The sequence below is a fragment of the Hypomesus transpacificus genome, chromosome 15 (assembly GCF_021917145.1).
Source record: "Hypomesus transpacificus isolate Combined female chromosome 15, fHypTra1, whole genome shotgun sequence".
Taxonomy (NCBI): Eukaryota; Metazoa; Chordata; class Actinopteri; order Osmeriformes; family Osmeridae; genus Hypomesus; species Hypomesus transpacificus.
Window position 1 is genome coordinate 7,937,485 of NC_061074.1, and position 18,340 is coordinate 7,955,824.

The window sequence follows — 18,340 nt, forward strand, 5'->3', positions numbered from 1 at the left end:
TGCACAGTCTGGAGATCTGTGGCACAGCAGCCCATCCCTGAGTTAATGCAGCAGTGTCGGGGTGGAGGAGAGGATGATGAGACCAGGGGCTCTCTCACTCTAGGCAGCTTGGATGCTTCTGGAAAGGGATGTTGTCTGTCAGTTCGGGCTGTCACTCCTCTGCCCACATACCGGTTTGCTAACTCAGGATGCTAACTACAACCAGAATATGCTGACTCATTTTATGTTACTTTCAGGCACTGGCTAAAGAGAATGACCCGAGGTTGAGGGTAAGGCTAATATGCTTCGCTCTTTATTTGCCTCCCGGTATTCCTCACTAGGGAGCTTATGTAGGTATTAGTTCCCTTTCCTAGTTCCCTCTCCTAGTTCCCTCTCCTAGTTCCCTGCTTCTGGCTTTAACAGATGGGGGCTCCGCTTGTGGCTGGGGATCATTAGCACTGCTGGATATGTTTGTGCACGTCACCGACCTTGAAATACTTTAGCATAGGTTGTGGGGGATTGATGTTGCTGACCTTTTCCGTTTCCACCGATCTCGTTGAGAGTAACTCAAGCTCACATCGTTTGCAGCTCCCGGGAGTGATATTGGTTTCTTCTCCCCTAAAGTCTGGCTCAGGCTGTCCATGGCTTTGTGCCGCTTGATGGTTAAATTGCACTTGATCACGGCTATGCAGGGAAGAATTGAGGTTGAGGGCACGAGAGGGAGTGTAGGGATGAGTCGGGGGACGGGAGGGAGGGAGAGCGGGAGGGAGGGAGAGGGAGGGGGAGAGAGAGGAGGAGGTGGGGGCATCTCTTTGTGTTTTCTCTTTCTTTTTGCTCTCTCTCTCCCCAGCACAGTGAGCCTTGGCAGTCTTAAGTGCAGGTTTGAAGGAGAGAAGTGGGTTGAGGCACAAAGGAACTGAAAGAGAATACATTTAGTCTGTGAAATCGAAGTGTGTGAGAAAAAGAGAGGGTGTATTTTCAGTCCTTGTGCGAAAGCCTCAACAGGTGTCCCTCTGTATTGTAAACTGACCGTGCGCAGGTCATTAGTCAGCAGGTTTGTGTGTTTGTAGGGTTTTGGGTTTGTGTAAGACAGAGAGAGCATGCATTTCTCCATCTGTGTGTGGGTGGATATGATTCACCACACATGACTCCTTTCTCTCTCTAGCCTCAGTTCAGATATTTTTCCCTGGGAATGCAAACTCTTAAACTGCATAACACACACATTAGCATCTCCTTATCTCCAGCTCCACTGCAAGCTGGTGCCTCACATTTAGCAGACGCTCTTATCCAGAGCGATTTACAGTAAGTACAGGGTCAGGGACATTCCCCTGAGGAAAGTATGGTGAAGTACCTTGCCACAATGTCATGTGGCATCACCGGGAATTGAACCGGCAATCTTCTGATTGGTAGCCCGATTCCCTAACCGCTCAGCCATCTGAGCCCACTGATAGCCGGTGAGCACAAAGTCTTATTGAAGTACGTTCGCGTCACATCTTCACAGCCAGGGCTTCACGCTGACCTCTGTTTGTGCTTCTTAGTGAGGAGGAAACTCCTCCAGTCTCCAGCCCAGATATCTTCACCCAGCCCGGTTTCATTCCTTGACTCACTCCTGCGTTGACCTTTGCACCCTTTTCTCCCTTCAGGCTTTCAACTCGGAGACGGACAATTTCAAGCTACTGTACGGGGGCCACCAGTACCACGCCAGCTGTGCCAACTTCTGGATCAACTGCGTGGAGCCCAAACCGCCAGGTCTCATCCTGCCTGACCTGCTCTGAACGCCTCCTCGCCGCTGCCACGGCAACGGGGGCACATAAATATCACCGTCGAGGAGGCGAAGCAGACTCCCTGACCGCCACGCAACCTCTCACCTTAGAAGGCCGGAGAACACAGCCGCTCCCCCGAAGGCTCTGCAGTCACTGGAGAACCTCTATTTATTTATCTAATGTTCTCTATCCTTCCTACTCTGTAAGGAGCCCATTTGCTCCAGTGATTTGAAGTACGGTGGGGGAATGTGATGAAGAAGAAAAAGTATATTTGGACAAATTCAAGGGCAAGGCGAAAGCCTGATCTGTAACTTAATGTGTTATTAATAAAATCATGTATGTGACACGTTATTCCTGGGTGGTCCCGGGAGTTGACATGAATATTTATGGAGCTTCTTATTGAGATAACTTAACAGTATTGGAAAATAAAATGGAAAAGTTAAACAAAAAAAACTGTGGCGTAGAGTGGCACAGAATGTTAAATTATTGTACAAAACGCAGTTTAGATTGATCTTTCGATACAGTCAGACTATTATTACTGTGCAATGTAGTATACACTGAGGTTGGGGATCCAGAGACTGAATGAAATTGAACGCCATCTGTAGTTTTCCCTCCTATCTCTGGTTACTATGTTTTTCTTTCATGCTGGAGCTCAGTAAAGAAAGAGACTGTTCTTGCCTTTTCTACTTTGGTTTTTATTTAATCTGGGCTGTAGTATCATATTGCTGGAATTGAATCACTTTAATGGCCGGGGTCTTTAAAAGGATATTCCATGGCTGGTAACATTCTTTCATCGGTTATTTTTTCAAAGACTTTAATTAAACATTAGAAGATTCAGTGCTGTGTTGAAAGGCAGTCATATTTACCATTTTAAGGATTGTGTGATTAACTGCTTTAGAATGTCCTTTGCACTGTTTAATCATATTTTTTAACAATGATTATTGGTTGTAGGTTTGTCTTGTTGTGTCTGTGTAGCTCTGAAGGGAATGTTTATGAAGTCAACTCTGAATTTTATTGCATCAGCACTTTGTGTTCATTACAGTATGGTACTGTAGTCTTGTAATGTGAAGTGACATGTACATAAACAAATGAGTAAAATTTTGAAATTCCATCAGTCAGACTATTACTATACCTCTCTCATCTGTTGTTTTTATGTGTCATCTTTCGCTGAAAATGCAGGGTGTGTCTGAATTACCATAGAAATTGTGGGGGCAGGATGAAGCGAGTCGTCTAATATGACCGCAGAGGGTTTCTCGACCAGCCTGTTCAGAGCCTAATGCAGGAATGTCACACAAGTGTACCCTTTCAAGGCCCACTTCCAAATGGACCTAGATTGTCTCTCATTTTCTCTTGTTATTTTGCCCAGTAGCATTCCATTGCTAAGGCCAAGGAGACCTCATCTCCATCACTTGTTGACAAAATGGAATAAATTGTCCACAGACGAGCCTGCTGGGCTTTAGCTGGTGGATGTGTGGGGAAGAGCCAATCAGACAAGCCCGTCTGTAGGTTCCACGGAACTAGTCTCATTATCATTGTCTCTCCCCATGCTCAGGTGTGTGTTCTCCAACGTTCATTTTATCTCTCACCACTCCCTAATTGAACATCCCGCTGAAAATGATTTCCTTTTTCCTCGCCTCACTGAGAGCTCTGGGATTGTAGAAAATTACAAACGCTCAAATCAATTACCGAATAAGGCTGTGTACATTTGAAATGCAGGCCATCGCTGCACCCTATTCCCCCCCCCCCCACCACCACCCTTCCCCCTCCCTCCCATATGCCAGTCTTGATGTGTAATTTTCATGCTTATCGTCAGCAGTGCCATGAATCAAATGATCAGCCCTAAAGAATAGCAGCAGAGATTGCAGTGATGGTGCCGCCATATTGATTGGTTTGCTTCAGCCCTGGGGCCTTTCATATCTCATGCCTCTTGTCAATCACTTTATCGATTTTAGACAACTATTTCACTTCTGAAGGTACAAATAATTGCCTTTACCCTCATTCTCAAGTGAGTATCTCACAACAGATGTTTGTAAAAAAAAAAAATACTCTGAATTTATGTCTGGAGTTCAGACAAGCATAACAATCGACATGTTAGCCATGAAAGCAAGTATGCTTCCACACATATTTGAGGCTAACCTGTAGTCTTACAGACCCAGTCAGGTCCCTAGAGAAAACCGGAGTGAAGTACTCTGAGAGGAATTCAAAGAAGAGTAGCCTACAAGACCTGCTGCTTTGAAGAAAACCACATAACCGTTCGCATTTTATCATCTCTCTTCACAGAAGCCTGGTCAAATGTGAGCGTTTGAAGACAGCGCTGGCTAGATTGGGTCTACACTTTCACCGTCCATCCTGAGGAGCGCTCTCTGATTTAATGATGATCCCTCTGACAGTTTAATGACCTGCTTGAATTCATTAGAAATCCTCACTGTGTAATTATTCATTATAAAACAGAAGACAACAACAATGGCTTCCAGTGTTCCGCATCAGAGTCTTGTCTTTATCCGGACTGACAGGAGGGGTTGAGCATTTGCATCCAATCACTGTGAAGGAATGATGGGGACAGATGAGTCAGAGGATGACCACAGGAAATGAAACAAACAACGAGTGAAACTCATTCAACCCCTCACTGAAAGACAATCATTTATTTAGTTTAATTGTCTTTTTTCGCACTGCAACACACGTCACTGTTCTCTTCTCTGATGACAAAAGTCACCTTTGATTTTATGCAGAAGCATAGAATGACTGAGATCTCTTGGTTTGGGAATTGTCATTATTGAAATTCTTCTTAGTACGGAGTCTACACATACAGCTTGTCATCTCAGAGATTACTGCTGCAATTTGTCCAGGGCGTTGAGTCAGTCACTGTTCATTAGCGACAACTCATGAGATGTGTTCAACAATAAGAACACATTGGCCCTCACTGACTGTTACCAAGGTTACTGTAGCTTTCATTTCCTGTCAAGGTTTCGCCCTACAGAGTGCGTCCTCACCCTCTCCTGCTTGAGTGCCCGTTTGATAACACAACATATGTATTCAAATTGTTGTATTGCAAAATATACTATGTAAGCACCAGAGATGGTAAGTAACAAAGTACAGTGTTTACAGTTTTTCTCGATTGCTAAGACACATTTTCTTGAACGTGTACTGTGTTTTTCTCCAAATATTCATATTTACACTGTTTTGGCCAAACCCTTGACTTTTGACCCAAAATCAAACACTGTGGTCAAAACCATATCTGTCGTATAAACCTAACTTTGCATTCAAAATACACACAAAGTCCTCAAATAAAATCAACCTTCTGAATACCCTTTACACACTGCTGGGAGGAATTGAAAACACTATTGAAAAAAGGTTTTCATGAACCATTGACCATAACGTGTCCCTGAATTTTAGATACGTTCCACCTCATGAGTTGACATGATGTAAATCATAAAAATGGCAAATATCACATGATGTTCATTTTCTATTTACATTATACAGCAATTGTATTTTGAGCTATTGGTTCTGTTGTGGTCACAGTATACAAATAGTAGTACTGTTATAGTCAGCAACACAAATTAATTACTGTAAATTGTAATTTGGGGAACAAAAGCTAAGAAAACAAGGAAATAAACAAAGCATTTTCACCTGGGTAACTGGGCTTGAGTATGTTACAGTACTGTTCACTCTAGGTCAGCATCCTGTCTCTGACCAGGGTCAAGCCAGAGATTTTAATCAACATCACAGGCACTGTTTTCTCTAGCCAAACAGCAGGGAAAAATGCCCTTGACTGCCTGAGCCATCCCTGACAAGACTCCACACAAGCTTCTTCCATGGCTTGGAGAAGGTTGTTCTGTCTAAGGGATTTCTGTCATAGTGTGGCAAGGATCTCATTTGAGATTGTTCTTCCTCTGCCTCTGCCTTGTCCACCTCCTCCCATTCTGACAATTCTGCCTCTTCCTCTGATATTTGCATCCATGATTTCAAAGCACAGATGAGCTTACCTTTGTATTCATTCCAAACCCCTGATTGTTTGTTGAGTATATTTGCTTGTTAGTGCTTACACATGGATAATTGGTTGGGGTGTTTGAATTGCTGGTTTGAGTTTACTTATCAAACGACAGTGTTTTCTGATTGACATAATGGTGACAGTTGTGTTTTAAAGTGGGAGGTGTGTTTAGACTTTTGCAAAGAATTGTGAATGAACCTGAGAAATGTGTCAAAAATTGTCAATTGTGTTTAAAGACTGGGGTACATGGTCTTTCTGCTGGGAATTGGCTAAATGGTTTTGTGAGGATGGCTTACACATACCATTTTTGTGTGTTAGCAATCGATAGCAATCGAGAAAAGCTGTAAGATTTTTCTTGGATCAGTACTTTACTTTACTAATATTTTTTCTGACCACTTTTGACTTTCACTCACATTTTTGTAACCAAATATCTTTACTTTCTACTTCTTACATTTTCAAACAAAGCTCTTTACTTGAGTTTATTCTGTATTTGGTGGCATGATCAATATAATTTATTGTCATTGCGTTTCTTTTTTCATTTCCGCCATCACACACAACAAACATAAGCTAGTAGTTATGTTGTTATTACTGTTTTTACACTGTTGTCACACTTGTATTATGTTATTATGAATCTTTTTAAACATGAGTACCTGTACTGTCAACTTGAGTGAAGGATGTGTGTACTTTTGCCATCTCTGTCTCTGATACTGGGCACAGATTAGTGAGCACCAGACTGTGGCTCTGTCTGCTTCCTGTTGAGTTGAAGCTTCCTAATGATGTCTCCTCCAAGTTCATCACAACACTTTGATCTGCATGGCCTGAACCCTGAACACTCAGGACGATGTAAATCACCCTGCTCACTGGCATGGAGATGAATGGTGATATCCTGCTGCAGGTGAATGATGTGTTTACCCTGGGTAGACAGACTACACCCTGGGATGGTGATGCACAGACGTATGCACACAGCTTCAATTCAGTCTAGGAGGATGTAGCAGAAGGTGTCATTTGGTTAATGTGAAGGTGTCAATACCTTTGGCATTTCCATCATGCTTGGCCTGTCATCAGAGGAAGCCAGTGTTTGTGGGTAATGGTGTTTATTGTGGAAGCTATTCTGGACATCCTTTACCAGGCTTAGCAGAAGACCGATAGCAGTCATCACTGTCAGCCTGCTGCTATGTGGCCTCAACAAATGAAAAAGAATGATAGAATGCTGCGTTGACATCTGAAGACATCTCTTTGGCAAATGGATCTGTGGAACATGAGACTTTTTTGTGGAATTTACTGTGCGACCTCTCTCTCCGCAACACATGTCTCCTAGCGAACTGACAAAGAAAGACACCCCGAGAGATATTTCCTTGCATGAGACAATAAGGTGACATTTTGAAGTATCAATATCACTGATTCACAACTATATATACAGTATTCAGGTAAATGTTAGGTATTGACTGACAAAAAAAAGGATATTAGTCAACTGTTTTATTTTTTTTACGGGTTTTCAACACAAACAGTAGCATGGGTTAACTTATTACATTGGAATATCATTGCCGCAGGGCAAAAAACAAAACCAAATTCCTGTAAGCTTGGCTTACTGCTGAGAATGCCTGTGCCGTGGACAGGGTTATCTGCTACAGTCATATTTGCCATATTAGAAAAGCTTTGTGTCTGCAAAGGAGAATAATTTCAGACAACCTCTTGCCCCCAAGTGTACAGAGAGTACACAGGATATTAAATTCTTGCTTGAACTCGTTTTTTTCAGAACTTCATTCACTAAGACATCATCTAGACGAGGGTCATTAAAAGTACGTCCCCCTGTGGCCCCTTGACACACCATTGTCCTCAAGCTTGAGGAAGACATCTCTCTAAACAGCACAAAGCAAATAATAGCAAACTTCTGCACAGTCTTCTTTCAATCTTAATATCTAGTTTTAAATCGTAATAATACTATATCTTAATATAGTAATCTTTTAATCTTTTTTTTATATCTTAAAGTGCACTAGAACACCTCATCTTATTTCCATATTTTTCCCATATATATTTCATGACTTTAAATAACTTTTATGAGAATAAGTCAAAATGTTTATTTTTTATGTACAGTTGTAAGTATTGTAAATGCTACCATAAATTGAGACAGACTTCCGCCCCTTACATCAAAGACAACAGCAAAACTGGCACAATACCATCACGTGACGTTACGTCGGGAAAAAGAACTTCAGCGAGTCGCTCCACTGTCAGGATTGCTGGGTCTTTAAGCGCCGCCCACACCTTCCCAGAACGCTCCTGCTAACTGGGGTCCAAGCACGGCTGCCATCATCACAGTCTGGGTACTTGATCGCGGTGCCATGCCTTTCTGTGATCCGGGCGCTGCTCTGGTCCACGCCATACTTAGCTTGAGGTGGCCTTGTCTCCCAGACAGAAGGGTGGGCTGGGTGCAGTGCAGAGTGGTAGCACCAGTAACCAGTCTGCAATGCGGTGACTGATCTGACTTCCTCCATCCAAAAGCACCAGAACTCATTAATTAAGCTTCACAAAGACAGACACTCACACTTTGCATCTCTGGCCGGGGGAACATGCATGAACCTGCAGCCTGGACAGACAACACAATCGACCACAGCTCTCTCCCTCCCTCCTCTGCCTCTCTTCCTCTCCCTGTGGCGAGGACGATGGGGGGGACGAAGGGGGGACGATGCCTACAGACCCCAGTAGGGCACCAGGTTCCTACGTTCCCGGTCGTAGACATCAGGTATCACCCCGTAGGGCGTCTGCACCATCTTTACAGAGTTCCTGCCGAACAGCTTCCTCTCGTATTCAATGAGCTGCCGCCAGAAGCCGCCGTTGGGCCGTATGACGGGGCGGCGGGCTTTGACCCAGGCGTGGGCCTCGGCCAGGGACACGCGGTGGTACTTCATGAGGTAGGCCAGGCACAGGGAGGCGGAGCGGCTCACCCCGGCGGCACAGTGCACCAGCACGGCCCCCCGCTTGCGCCCCACGCTGTGGATCTTGTCGGCCACGCTGTCGAAGTACAGGGAGAGGGGTGAGTGGGGCATGTCGGCCAGGGGCACCTTCACGTACTCCACGTGGGGCCAGTTGAAGTTGGGCAGCTCGATGGTGGCGTTCACCACGCAAGTGATGCCCTTGGAGAGGAGCAGGCTGCGGTTGGACGCCACGTTGCCCCGACTCAGGAAGAGATTGGGGGTGATCTGGGCGATGCCCCCCAGCAGGCTGCTGCTCTCCTGGAGGAGCCTGGGCATGGCCGTTGGCACCACGGAGCTGCGGTGGGGTTGGTGGTGGTGGTGGAAGAAACCTTGGCTGCGGGACCCCATTGAAGAAGAGAAGGCTGGTGAGAGGGTGTGGAACAGACAGGAGGACGAACAGGATGTTCTTCAATAGCCTGAAGTCATCGTGCAACAGGAAATTATACCTGAAACAAATCAGGGACAGATTCTAATTTCAGACAAAATATGGTAAGCAACTGAACACAATTTAACGATGAGCTCTCTCACAATTATATAATTTGGGAGAGTGCCATCAAAGCTATTTGCAGTGAGTCAACAAATAATGGCAGTAGATTCCTTTTGGATGGCATTGTGCTGCGACAGTTGTGTCTGGCAAATATAATACCATGTTATCCATCTGCCAGCCCAGGGAGACTGCTGTCTGTCTGGCAGGGCTTGGCTTTAGGCTCAGGCCTGATTAATCAAACCCAGTCTGTCCAGGACAATGATGAAACACGTCTGCAGAGAATCTACAGTCTCTTTGATGATGGTATGTATATTCCATCATCTAAGTGAAACATAGGTGAATCAAATGGTACACCATCCTATCTCCATGAACACAAATAAGGATGTGTCTCAAATGAAAAGAGCACAAAGTGTATCCACTAATTGTAATGGGACGTAAAATATGTTTGGCCTCGTTTAATTTGACACTGTGTTTTCCTATTGATACCCAAGACTCCACAGCATGAGGGAGCAGAGCATTACCCCCCGGTCGTGTCTACAGCAGCCTGCGATCTTACACCCTCTGCCAAATACACACATAAATACACACACAGATACTCCCTCTGTCACCGTCACCCACAGTGCACACACACTTCCTGCTGGGGTCATCTACTCTCTTCTTTCACTGATAGTCTGGATGTCTCATCCATTTGCATTAGGACAGCACACTCGTAGGGAGACCCTGGAGCTTCACGGCACCAGCTCCCACTTTTGGTGCACTCCTCGTACGTCATCCACACCTTGCTGACTGGCCCCCCCGGGGGCAATCTCTCTATCTCGCTGTCACAGTCTGGTTAACAAGCCCACACACATCAAATGAAACGCATTAATTATGAATTAAATCTGCGTCTGTGCAGAAAACACCTGCGTACCCAGTGTCGTTCTAAAGCCCTGGCTGATTCCTGAGGCACTGTGGGGCGCACACACACACTGTGTCACACTGGGAAAATACAGGTAAAGCTTGATTTTTCTTCTTCTTTTTTTCGCAGAGAGCTTAGCTTTTAATGACGGCTAGAGAACATCTCCTTGTGCTTTGGTGAACAGGAATGTCAGTCCCTCCCCTGGGTCTAAGGTTGCTTTTCCATCAATAAGCCCATCCTGCCCCAGATGGAGCAAGTTGTCCATCTCTCTCATCCCAGCCTTTTCTCCACAGCACTGAATACAGTTTGCCATTCCCTGTGGATGCAAGCTGCAAAGAAATCTATCCTCACATATCCTCCCAGCCCAGACAGGAAGTCCCTTAGTTCCCAGGCTGCCAATCACTGAGCACCTTGCCTGTTCAGACATGAAATGGTTGCCATGGAACACACTTAGATGCAGCTGACTCCACATTCTCCTTCTCCAGTGTTGCCATTGGTGATAAAAAAACACAAACACCTGCAGTGTGTGAGCAACACAGAGATTGTCAATGAATGTAGACACCTGCTCCGCTGTCATATTCAAACTTACAATCTAAAGAGAAAATGATAAAGCAATGACATTCTCTTTTTTAGTTTTTTTGTTTAGACAAACACAAACTGCACCCTTGATATAGTGACGTGCTGGACAGTGTTGGACAGTGATGCCCATCACATCAGGGTAGCGACGGGAGCAGCGCAGAACAGGAGCCAAGCTAAAACCCCTCTACCAAAGTGCTGAGGTGTCACGGCTCCGTCTTTGCTGACACTCGCTGCGTCCACATGGCTATTTATACCCGACCTGGACAGAGAAAGAGAGGGAGAGAGCATGGAGAGGAGTGGAAGAGGAGGGAATGAGGCCATGCACGAGGCTGTTACCTACAAACCGACTATAGGCGTAGGCAATATTTCCCAGTCAATTGACAAGCTCTGCAGGTTATTTCTGCAGGATCATCAGGATGAGATTGGAGAAGGCTGGCTTGACGAGATCGAAAGCGTGCCAATGCCTCTCGCCATGCTCAAACCCAGCAATGGGGCTTGGCCCATCTGTACTGTGCGTCTGCAAGGCAAACACGGGGGCTCATCACTCAGAGTGCACGTCTGTGACCTGTCATCACATAGACCTTCATCGCAGACCCTCCGAGACAGATCTCCACTCCTCTCTCTCTGCCCGGGGAGATTCCGCAGGGCTCCGGTTCCTCCTCTGCTAGCTGGAATTGGGAACGTGAGCCACCTGCGGAGAAACCGGAGGCGAACGCGGCCGCTCTCTCCCACTCCTAAAGCTGGAAACCTCATCTGGGGTTATGCTCGTGAGGCAGGCTTAGCAGCTCATTGATACTCACACCACTTTCAAACGTGTGTTTTGAAAACACGGAAAATGCCAGAATCAACAAGTGTTGGTCCAAGTGAAACAGAGAAGGGTGTAAGTTTTGCACTGTTGAACAATCTGCTCTCGAGTAAACCATAACTCCGATACAGTGGTGTTGAAATGAACTGTTCGCATGGCTGAAGTCCCACAGAAATAGATCTGTAGACAGGACACACAATGTCGCTGCTGAAACAGTGGCACAATTGTGAGCCATCTGTTTAATATCTATTTTTATTACACTGTATAACCCCTGAGAATACACAAGTAGAACTACCCTGACCTACAAAATACTTTGTAAACCTAGCTCATAAATATCCTGGACTTAAATGTCCACATTGAAAAAGCTTGCATACTGGTCTAACCGCATAAACTAGTTCCAGAGAAACCATTTTCAGTTATGATACACAACAGCCTTACAATGAAATTTGTTATAAAGTGGGGATGACAAATTCTGCATGCTGACAGAAAAGGGCTAGGTCCCTGCATGTGTTTTGTTCAGAGTGGCATCTTCCTGTTAGACCAATGATCAGGTGCTAGCTAGTCACACTGACCATGTTGCACCTCACTGCGGATGCCAGTGGGTGACTGTATCTCACACAGTCCAACACCCTGGCACTGTTTGGGTCAGAGCAGCTTGCTTACTTACCTAGCCAGCAGCACAACATTCACGGATAAAAAACAAACAAAAAAGGTTGGTGTAGTCTCCTAAATTTGTATTGTGTTAAAAAAAATATATATATATAGCATTTTTGCTTCTATATGCACATTGGGATATTCTGTGGAGACCCATACAAATATAAACATAAGAATGAGAATTTAAGCAGTGTGGCAGGACTGGCTGCAGAAAACATTTCTTCCTGAGCTATTACTGTAACAGTGTAACAGGTAGCTTTTTATATGTGACAAGGAAAACGGGGCCATAATCTGTAGACTGCTCAAATGAACCTAAAATTAGTTGTTTATATGCAACAACAAAAGAATTATGCCACTTCACACAATTGATGTGATTCATTCATCATATGCATGTTGAATGTTGTGTTGTGTCTGCTAAGAAAGATAAGAAAAGCAGGGTGGTCTATTTCATAGACGGTTGGTTAGTATTGTATGTGCTCCCATGCCTGTCTCATACATGGTAATTACTTATGAATGAATATACTCTTCCTCATCATTCTTCCTCTCTCTCTCTCTCTCTCTCTCTCTCTCTCTGTGTATCCATCATCAAAAGCAGGCTTGTCATAATAGGCTATTCAATCTAATAAGGTATCCTAAACGAAGGTAATTATTAAACTGCTAGATCACATATTATTTTATAAAGGTTATCCTACGTGTAGGCTTGAACATCTCATCAACAAATTCGCTGGCTACAATGAGATACACAAAATATTCGTTTAAGTAACATACAGTCTTATGTTGAATTAGCCAAATACTGCACATCACTTGCTGCATGCGCTGTCTGTTCGAAGCACTTTCCATTGAGCTTTAGGGTTTACATTACTATCCTCTTTGATAAACACAGTAGTGTAGATGGTACTTTTTCCAAAAGTAACCAACCTATCTTAAAGATTTGATAAACATTGTACACACAATCAAAGACCATATCCACTCTAAACTATGAGAACATAACTTACCAAACCTCACTTCACTTTGGCTGAGGTGGTGATTTTCCAAGCGCGTTACTACGCACGCACCACTCCGGGCATGTGGTTGCTAAGTCAAACCCCAAACAATTATACAAATAAAAGATTGGTGGTCAACAAGACCTAGCATATAACATATAATGTGAAAGACGAAGCGACAGAAAGCAAATATTATTACTGCCGAAAGAGCGGGAGAATTCCACGCGCATCCGTCCGCTCTCCAGTAACGGTGTAGCGAAGGAGCATTTTCGGTACAGAGGCTAGAACCTACGTTCTGAAGCGCCTCCCCTCTAAACACAACCCATGAGTACCCTACTGTCTGACAGAGATGCTGCACAATGTGTACATTCGCATGATATTACTCAATCGCAAGCTACATTCTTTCTTGATGTGAATGTTAGCGAAACGTTAATGATGCCGATTTTAAGTAAGTAACTGAAAATATGGTAAAGGGGAGTCTGGGCTTAGAGAACTCGTTCCTGTTGTCAGATTATGTTTATGTCTGCCCCCTCACCATCTCATAAGCGTTTGGTAAGACTCAGTTCTATCATCTTTATAGCTCTTAGTAGCCTGTTAGTTACTATTTGGCTCGGTCAAAGAGGTATGTTTCAAATAAAGCAGTCATATGAAAAAAAAGACTTAACTGTTGGCAGGGGCGCCATATAGGGGGGTAAAGTTAGGACAATTCCAATGGGCCCTGACTGACAGGGGCCCCCCCAAAAAAACGAATAGAAATGTAAAAATATATATTTTTCAATTCATAATTCCTGGCGGACTGTTGCCTCCCATCACACCATGTCACAGCTGCAGGTCAGTACCGGGCCACGCGTTAAAGGCAACAGAGAGCAAAAATATTTTTTATGTCTTGCTGTTTCATGCGGGTCACACAATGGCCTGGTGTTTGCCAGTACAGCTAGTGCCTCGGGCCCACAGAGTTTCAAAAGAAACAAAGTCCAAGAAGGTCAGAGAGACACCTGATACCGTGGACAGGAAACAGTATGGGATGACTATGAATGGTTGCTGAAGCGAACCTCCACCTTCCACCTCCACACACCCCCCCCTGCCACCCCACTCCTCCAACCCCCAGAAGGGTAGGCATGTGCTCAAATTACAGGTCTTTCACTTATCAAACCCAGAGACATGGAACAAGAAACAATGGTCGGAATGACAAAGAGCTTTATCATTGCCCGGCAAATCCTAAAGATAGTTCCTCAGACATTCTATAGAGGGAATCTAGCATAACACCTAACACGACAACACCTTATGCAGCTTCAACAGGAGGCAACACATCAACAAGAAAAACAAAAACAAGTTAATATTCATGTCACTGAGGACAGTAACATGCCACCATGGCTCACATTGGCCATTGGCTCTCATTCAGCACACCTCTGAGTTTCCTGCCTGTGAGTAAGCTGTTTGATTTACTGCCCAAGTTCAAGCTGTGCTAATGCCATCCCAGGGATATGTTGACCATACATGACCCCTAGCAGCCATTCCCCAGCAACAAGCACAGAACTCATGGAGTCAACAGCTGCATTAAATGCACTAAATCCACATTAAAACCCCTGTGACGTACGGTATCCAAACACAGCCGTTGTCAAAGCATTCTGCTAAAGTTAATACGATTCAAAAGAGATCCTGCAGGGTAGGATATTGTCATATCCACAAACATCTAATCCCAGGCCTGAATCGCTGCTAATTATGTTCCACGATAATAAGCACCAAACTCAATCATGTGGAAACAAATTGGGACCTACCTGTGCTACAGCTACACTCCACACACCTGTGGAGAGGCATGATGAGATAGCTCAGGGCCAGAGACTGGGAGATAGAAAATGGAGAACCCATCATCGTTCTGGTATCTCTACCTTTCCTGTGTAGAATGTCTGTATGTGTCATATTTCTCCATGCAGGATATGTTGTTGAGACAGGTATGTAATCTTACGCCACACAGTGTGTGTCACCGTTGGTCACAAATCGCTAGTTGAATTCTTAGGAAGAAGGGCGAAGGGGGTGACAGTGGAGCACACTGTAATGTCAGACAACAGAACAGAGATGAATGGTGAAGTGAAATGCAATGGAGAGGGGAAGCAGGGGGAGAAATAGATAGAGAATGAAAGACGCTGAACCTCAGATAGAGACATAGAGAGAGAGACATAGAGAGAGAGAGAGAGAGAGAGAGAGAGAGAGAGAGAGAGAGGGAGAGAGAGACGCTGCAGGGAACAGGGACTGAAGTGAGTCTGAAATGTCAGATGAGTCAGAAGCATTCCAGTGAAATGCTGCTATTTAATAGGGGTTCTACCGTCTGCAAGGGGTGGCTTAAAATACATGTGCAGTTACGCTGTCACCCATACAACTACACGGCTCACCTGTAGCCTCATTCCTCCTGCCTCGACTGGGTGGGTGGCAACTGCAGCACACGACCCAGACGGTTTGCTTATGACCAAGAGGGTGCTCTGTCTATCACAGATGCGGTTCACAGGCATATTTTCACAAGGGGGTACTGTAACCGGCTTTCAGTGACCGTGTGAATATTGGTTGTGAATGGTAATGCGCGGCTAGTCGATGAAGACGAGAAATCCTTCTAACTAAGAATGCAATCCATGGCATTAGGGCTTGGTTCTATCTAATTAAACTATTCATGGAGGAATGTTGAACATGACAGCTCACCCATTTCAGAGTCCTGGCGCAAGAGCTACTTCAGAAATAGAAGGACTGGTACAAGAGGCTTTAGTGCAGGCTGAGTAAGACCTGTTCCTCCTGAGGTATTTCTCCTGTTCTCGACCTCCTCCCCCCCCTCCCTCCCTCCCCCCCCCCCCTCCTCACACACACACACACACATTCCAGGCTGCCATGGCCTCTTCACACTGATAGTACTCTGATTGCTGATTATTCCCTGTGAAATTGAATGAAGTCAGATGAAGCCATATAAATCTCCTGGCAGATCTACCCCCCCCCCCCCCCCCCCCCCCCCTCCTCACCCAGCCTTGCAACCCCTGCCCGAACTTGAGCGAGCCACTGCAGATTGTTCTGGCGTTCATGTTAGGGGGGGGGGGGTGAGTGCATCGATGCGATCCGCCCTTTGGCATGGAGGTGGCAAAACGAGGCGTGTGGTAAGTGTTTTGTGGTCAGTGATGGAGAATGGAGATGCAGGTCCTGGCGTTTCAGGGGGTGGGGTGGGGGTGGGGGGGTGCTAAATAAAGCACTGATCCTGTAGGCTCCTCCTTCCTTCCAGCTGTGACAGCAGTAAATAGACCTGGGATCTGAGTGTTTGCTGTGGCAACATGTGAGGGGGCGGGCGGGCTGTGTTCTGCATGGAGTCTCCTTGTCACTCTGATCCAGACAACTCCCACATCAGACAAACACATTTGCTGCTTCGCAAGAACAGCAGACCTGCCATGCCAGGGCAGCTTCAAACAGCCACGGTGAAGGTTGCATCTTTCAATGTCACGCTTCGTCTTTAACTGGGTTTTTTTCTTGTAAAGAAAATAATTTTTATGAAGAAGAAAAAAATAATGGAAAAACATTTACAAGTAATAGCCCATGTGCTGAGCAAATGTACTGAGTGATAGATGTGTCTCTTTGTGTGTAAAATGGAATGAAACAGCCTGCTCTTGTGCATGAGCTGTTTAGTGAGGAGAAGCACGTACAAGGATAGATGGGGGGGGAGGGGGAGAGGGGAGGGAGGAGGTCAGCGCTACAGCTTGGGAGTCAGATGGCTAAACGGTGAGGGAGTCGGGCTAGTAATCAGAAGGTTGCCGGACGATTCCCCGCTGTGCCACATGATGTTGTGTCCTTGGGCAAGGCACTTCACCCTACTTGCTTCGGGGGGAATGTCCCTGTACTTACTGTAAGTCGCTGTGGATAAGAGCGTCTGCTAAATGACTAAATATAAATGTAAATGTACAGCAGACTTCAATTCTGCGCTCTGCTCTGGTTAGTCACGACTCCTCTGCCCGGCAGATGAGCATGAGCAACAGGGTGAGGAGGAGTGCCTGTGTGTGTGTGTGTGCATGCGCCTGTGCATTGCTCTCGGCTCCCCCCTCCTCTAGATAGCCAATCCTCTTTTCAGACTCCAGCTCCAGAATGCCAGAGACCTGGTTGCCAAGGAAACCCAGCGTGTTGACAATGGAAGACAGGTTCACCTCTGTGTTAATCACTGCCTGGCAATAATGGCTGAGGGAGACAGGGAGGAGGGAATGCCAATGGCTGGGGTTAGTGGCGGAGCAGGACACCACAGACAGGAGCTGTGGGAGAAATGCCAAGCATGGGTTTGTTTACCCTGCCAACTGGAAGGAAATGTATTTTTCCCTTTTCATTGAAAAACACTCAGGTTGAAAATCAATACACTGAAAAGTGTCTGCTTTTAAACCAATAGTTTCCCTCAGGAAACTACTTTTACTTTAAATACTTCTGTGTGACCATAGAGATCGCAGCAAACAACCACATTGAAAGGTTGAATTGACATTTTACAATGTCTCTGTGTGCCGTCATCCGATAAACTGTATTTATAGATTCACAAACATGAGAAAAATATGCGTGTGTGTAGCACATGGAGTAGCAACGGAAACATAGTCCAACAAACCTAAATGTTAAGTATCATTAATGCAAATAGTCTTCAAATGAGGTTCCCAATCCATAATCCGACACTACCCTATCGTGGCACTTAAATAAATGAACACAGGTATTGTTTCCTTCAAAGGAAGTCTGTCTCATTCACCTTCATAGGGAGCTGCTGCAGGAGAGGGAGGGAGGCGGGAAAGAGGGAGGTTCAAGTGCGTCTGAGCAGAGAGCGTGTGGGTGAGGTGAGAAATGGCACTCGTCTACCCACATGCAGAGCACTGACACCAACATCTGCTCTGTTTGCTGGCTCTGCCTCACTGGCCGAGCCCAGACTGACAAAGAGATGGGCGTGCCACTACATGTGTTGGGTGTTTAGGGGTCACCGTGCAAGGAACTGGGTAAGTGGGTGAGTGGTTGTACATATGCGTACATCCACAGTGTTTGTTGTCCATCTGCAATGTGCGTTCTCCATTATTGCTCTCAGAAAACGAACGCAGTAAAAAAAAAGATGTATATTCCCAATCCATCAGACTGATACAAAACAATCCAGGCTTCATATGTCCTGATACTGTAAACGCCTTCCTGACTTCCCTCCCATGACACCTATCTGAAGCTCTCACCTCATCGTCACTCCTCCATCTTCTCACC

The 18,340-nt window shown here is 45.3% G+C and overlaps 2 protein-coding genes across 10 annotated transcripts in view; one reads left to right on the top strand and one right to left on the bottom strand.

Moving 5' to 3' along the window:
* Window positions 1-2,856, top strand: part of synrg (synergin, gamma) — a 30,004-nt gene extending 27,148 nt beyond the window's left edge. For 6 of the 9 annotated variants that reach the window (XM_047035306.1, XM_047035309.1, XM_047035307.1 and 3 more), the window contains 2 exons: window positions 237-269; window positions 1,623-2,856. In XM_047035306.1, the coding sequence (XP_046891262.1) occupies window positions 237-269; window positions 1,623-1,754 (165 nt within the window). In that variant the 3' untranslated portion in view covers window positions 1,755-2,856. The remainder of the gene's footprint in view (window positions 1-236; window positions 270-1,622) is intronic. The other 3 variants (XM_047035308.1, XM_047035310.1, XM_047035314.1) reach the window with 1 other exon arrangement.
* Window positions 2,857-7,202: 4,346 nt separating this feature from the next.
* Window positions 7,203-13,414, bottom strand: dusp14 (dual specificity phosphatase 14). Its single transcript, XM_047035691.1, has 2 exons — window positions 13,121-13,414; window positions 7,203-9,148 (listed from the first exon to the last, which is right to left on the bottom strand). Exon 2 carries the CDS (start codon window positions 9,048-9,050, stop codon window positions 8,418-8,420), a length of 633 nt encoding a protein of 210 aa, XP_046891647.1. The 5' UTR covers window positions 9,051-9,148; window positions 13,121-13,414; the 3' UTR covers window positions 7,203-8,417.
* Window positions 13,415-18,340: the final 4,926 nt, after the last annotated feature.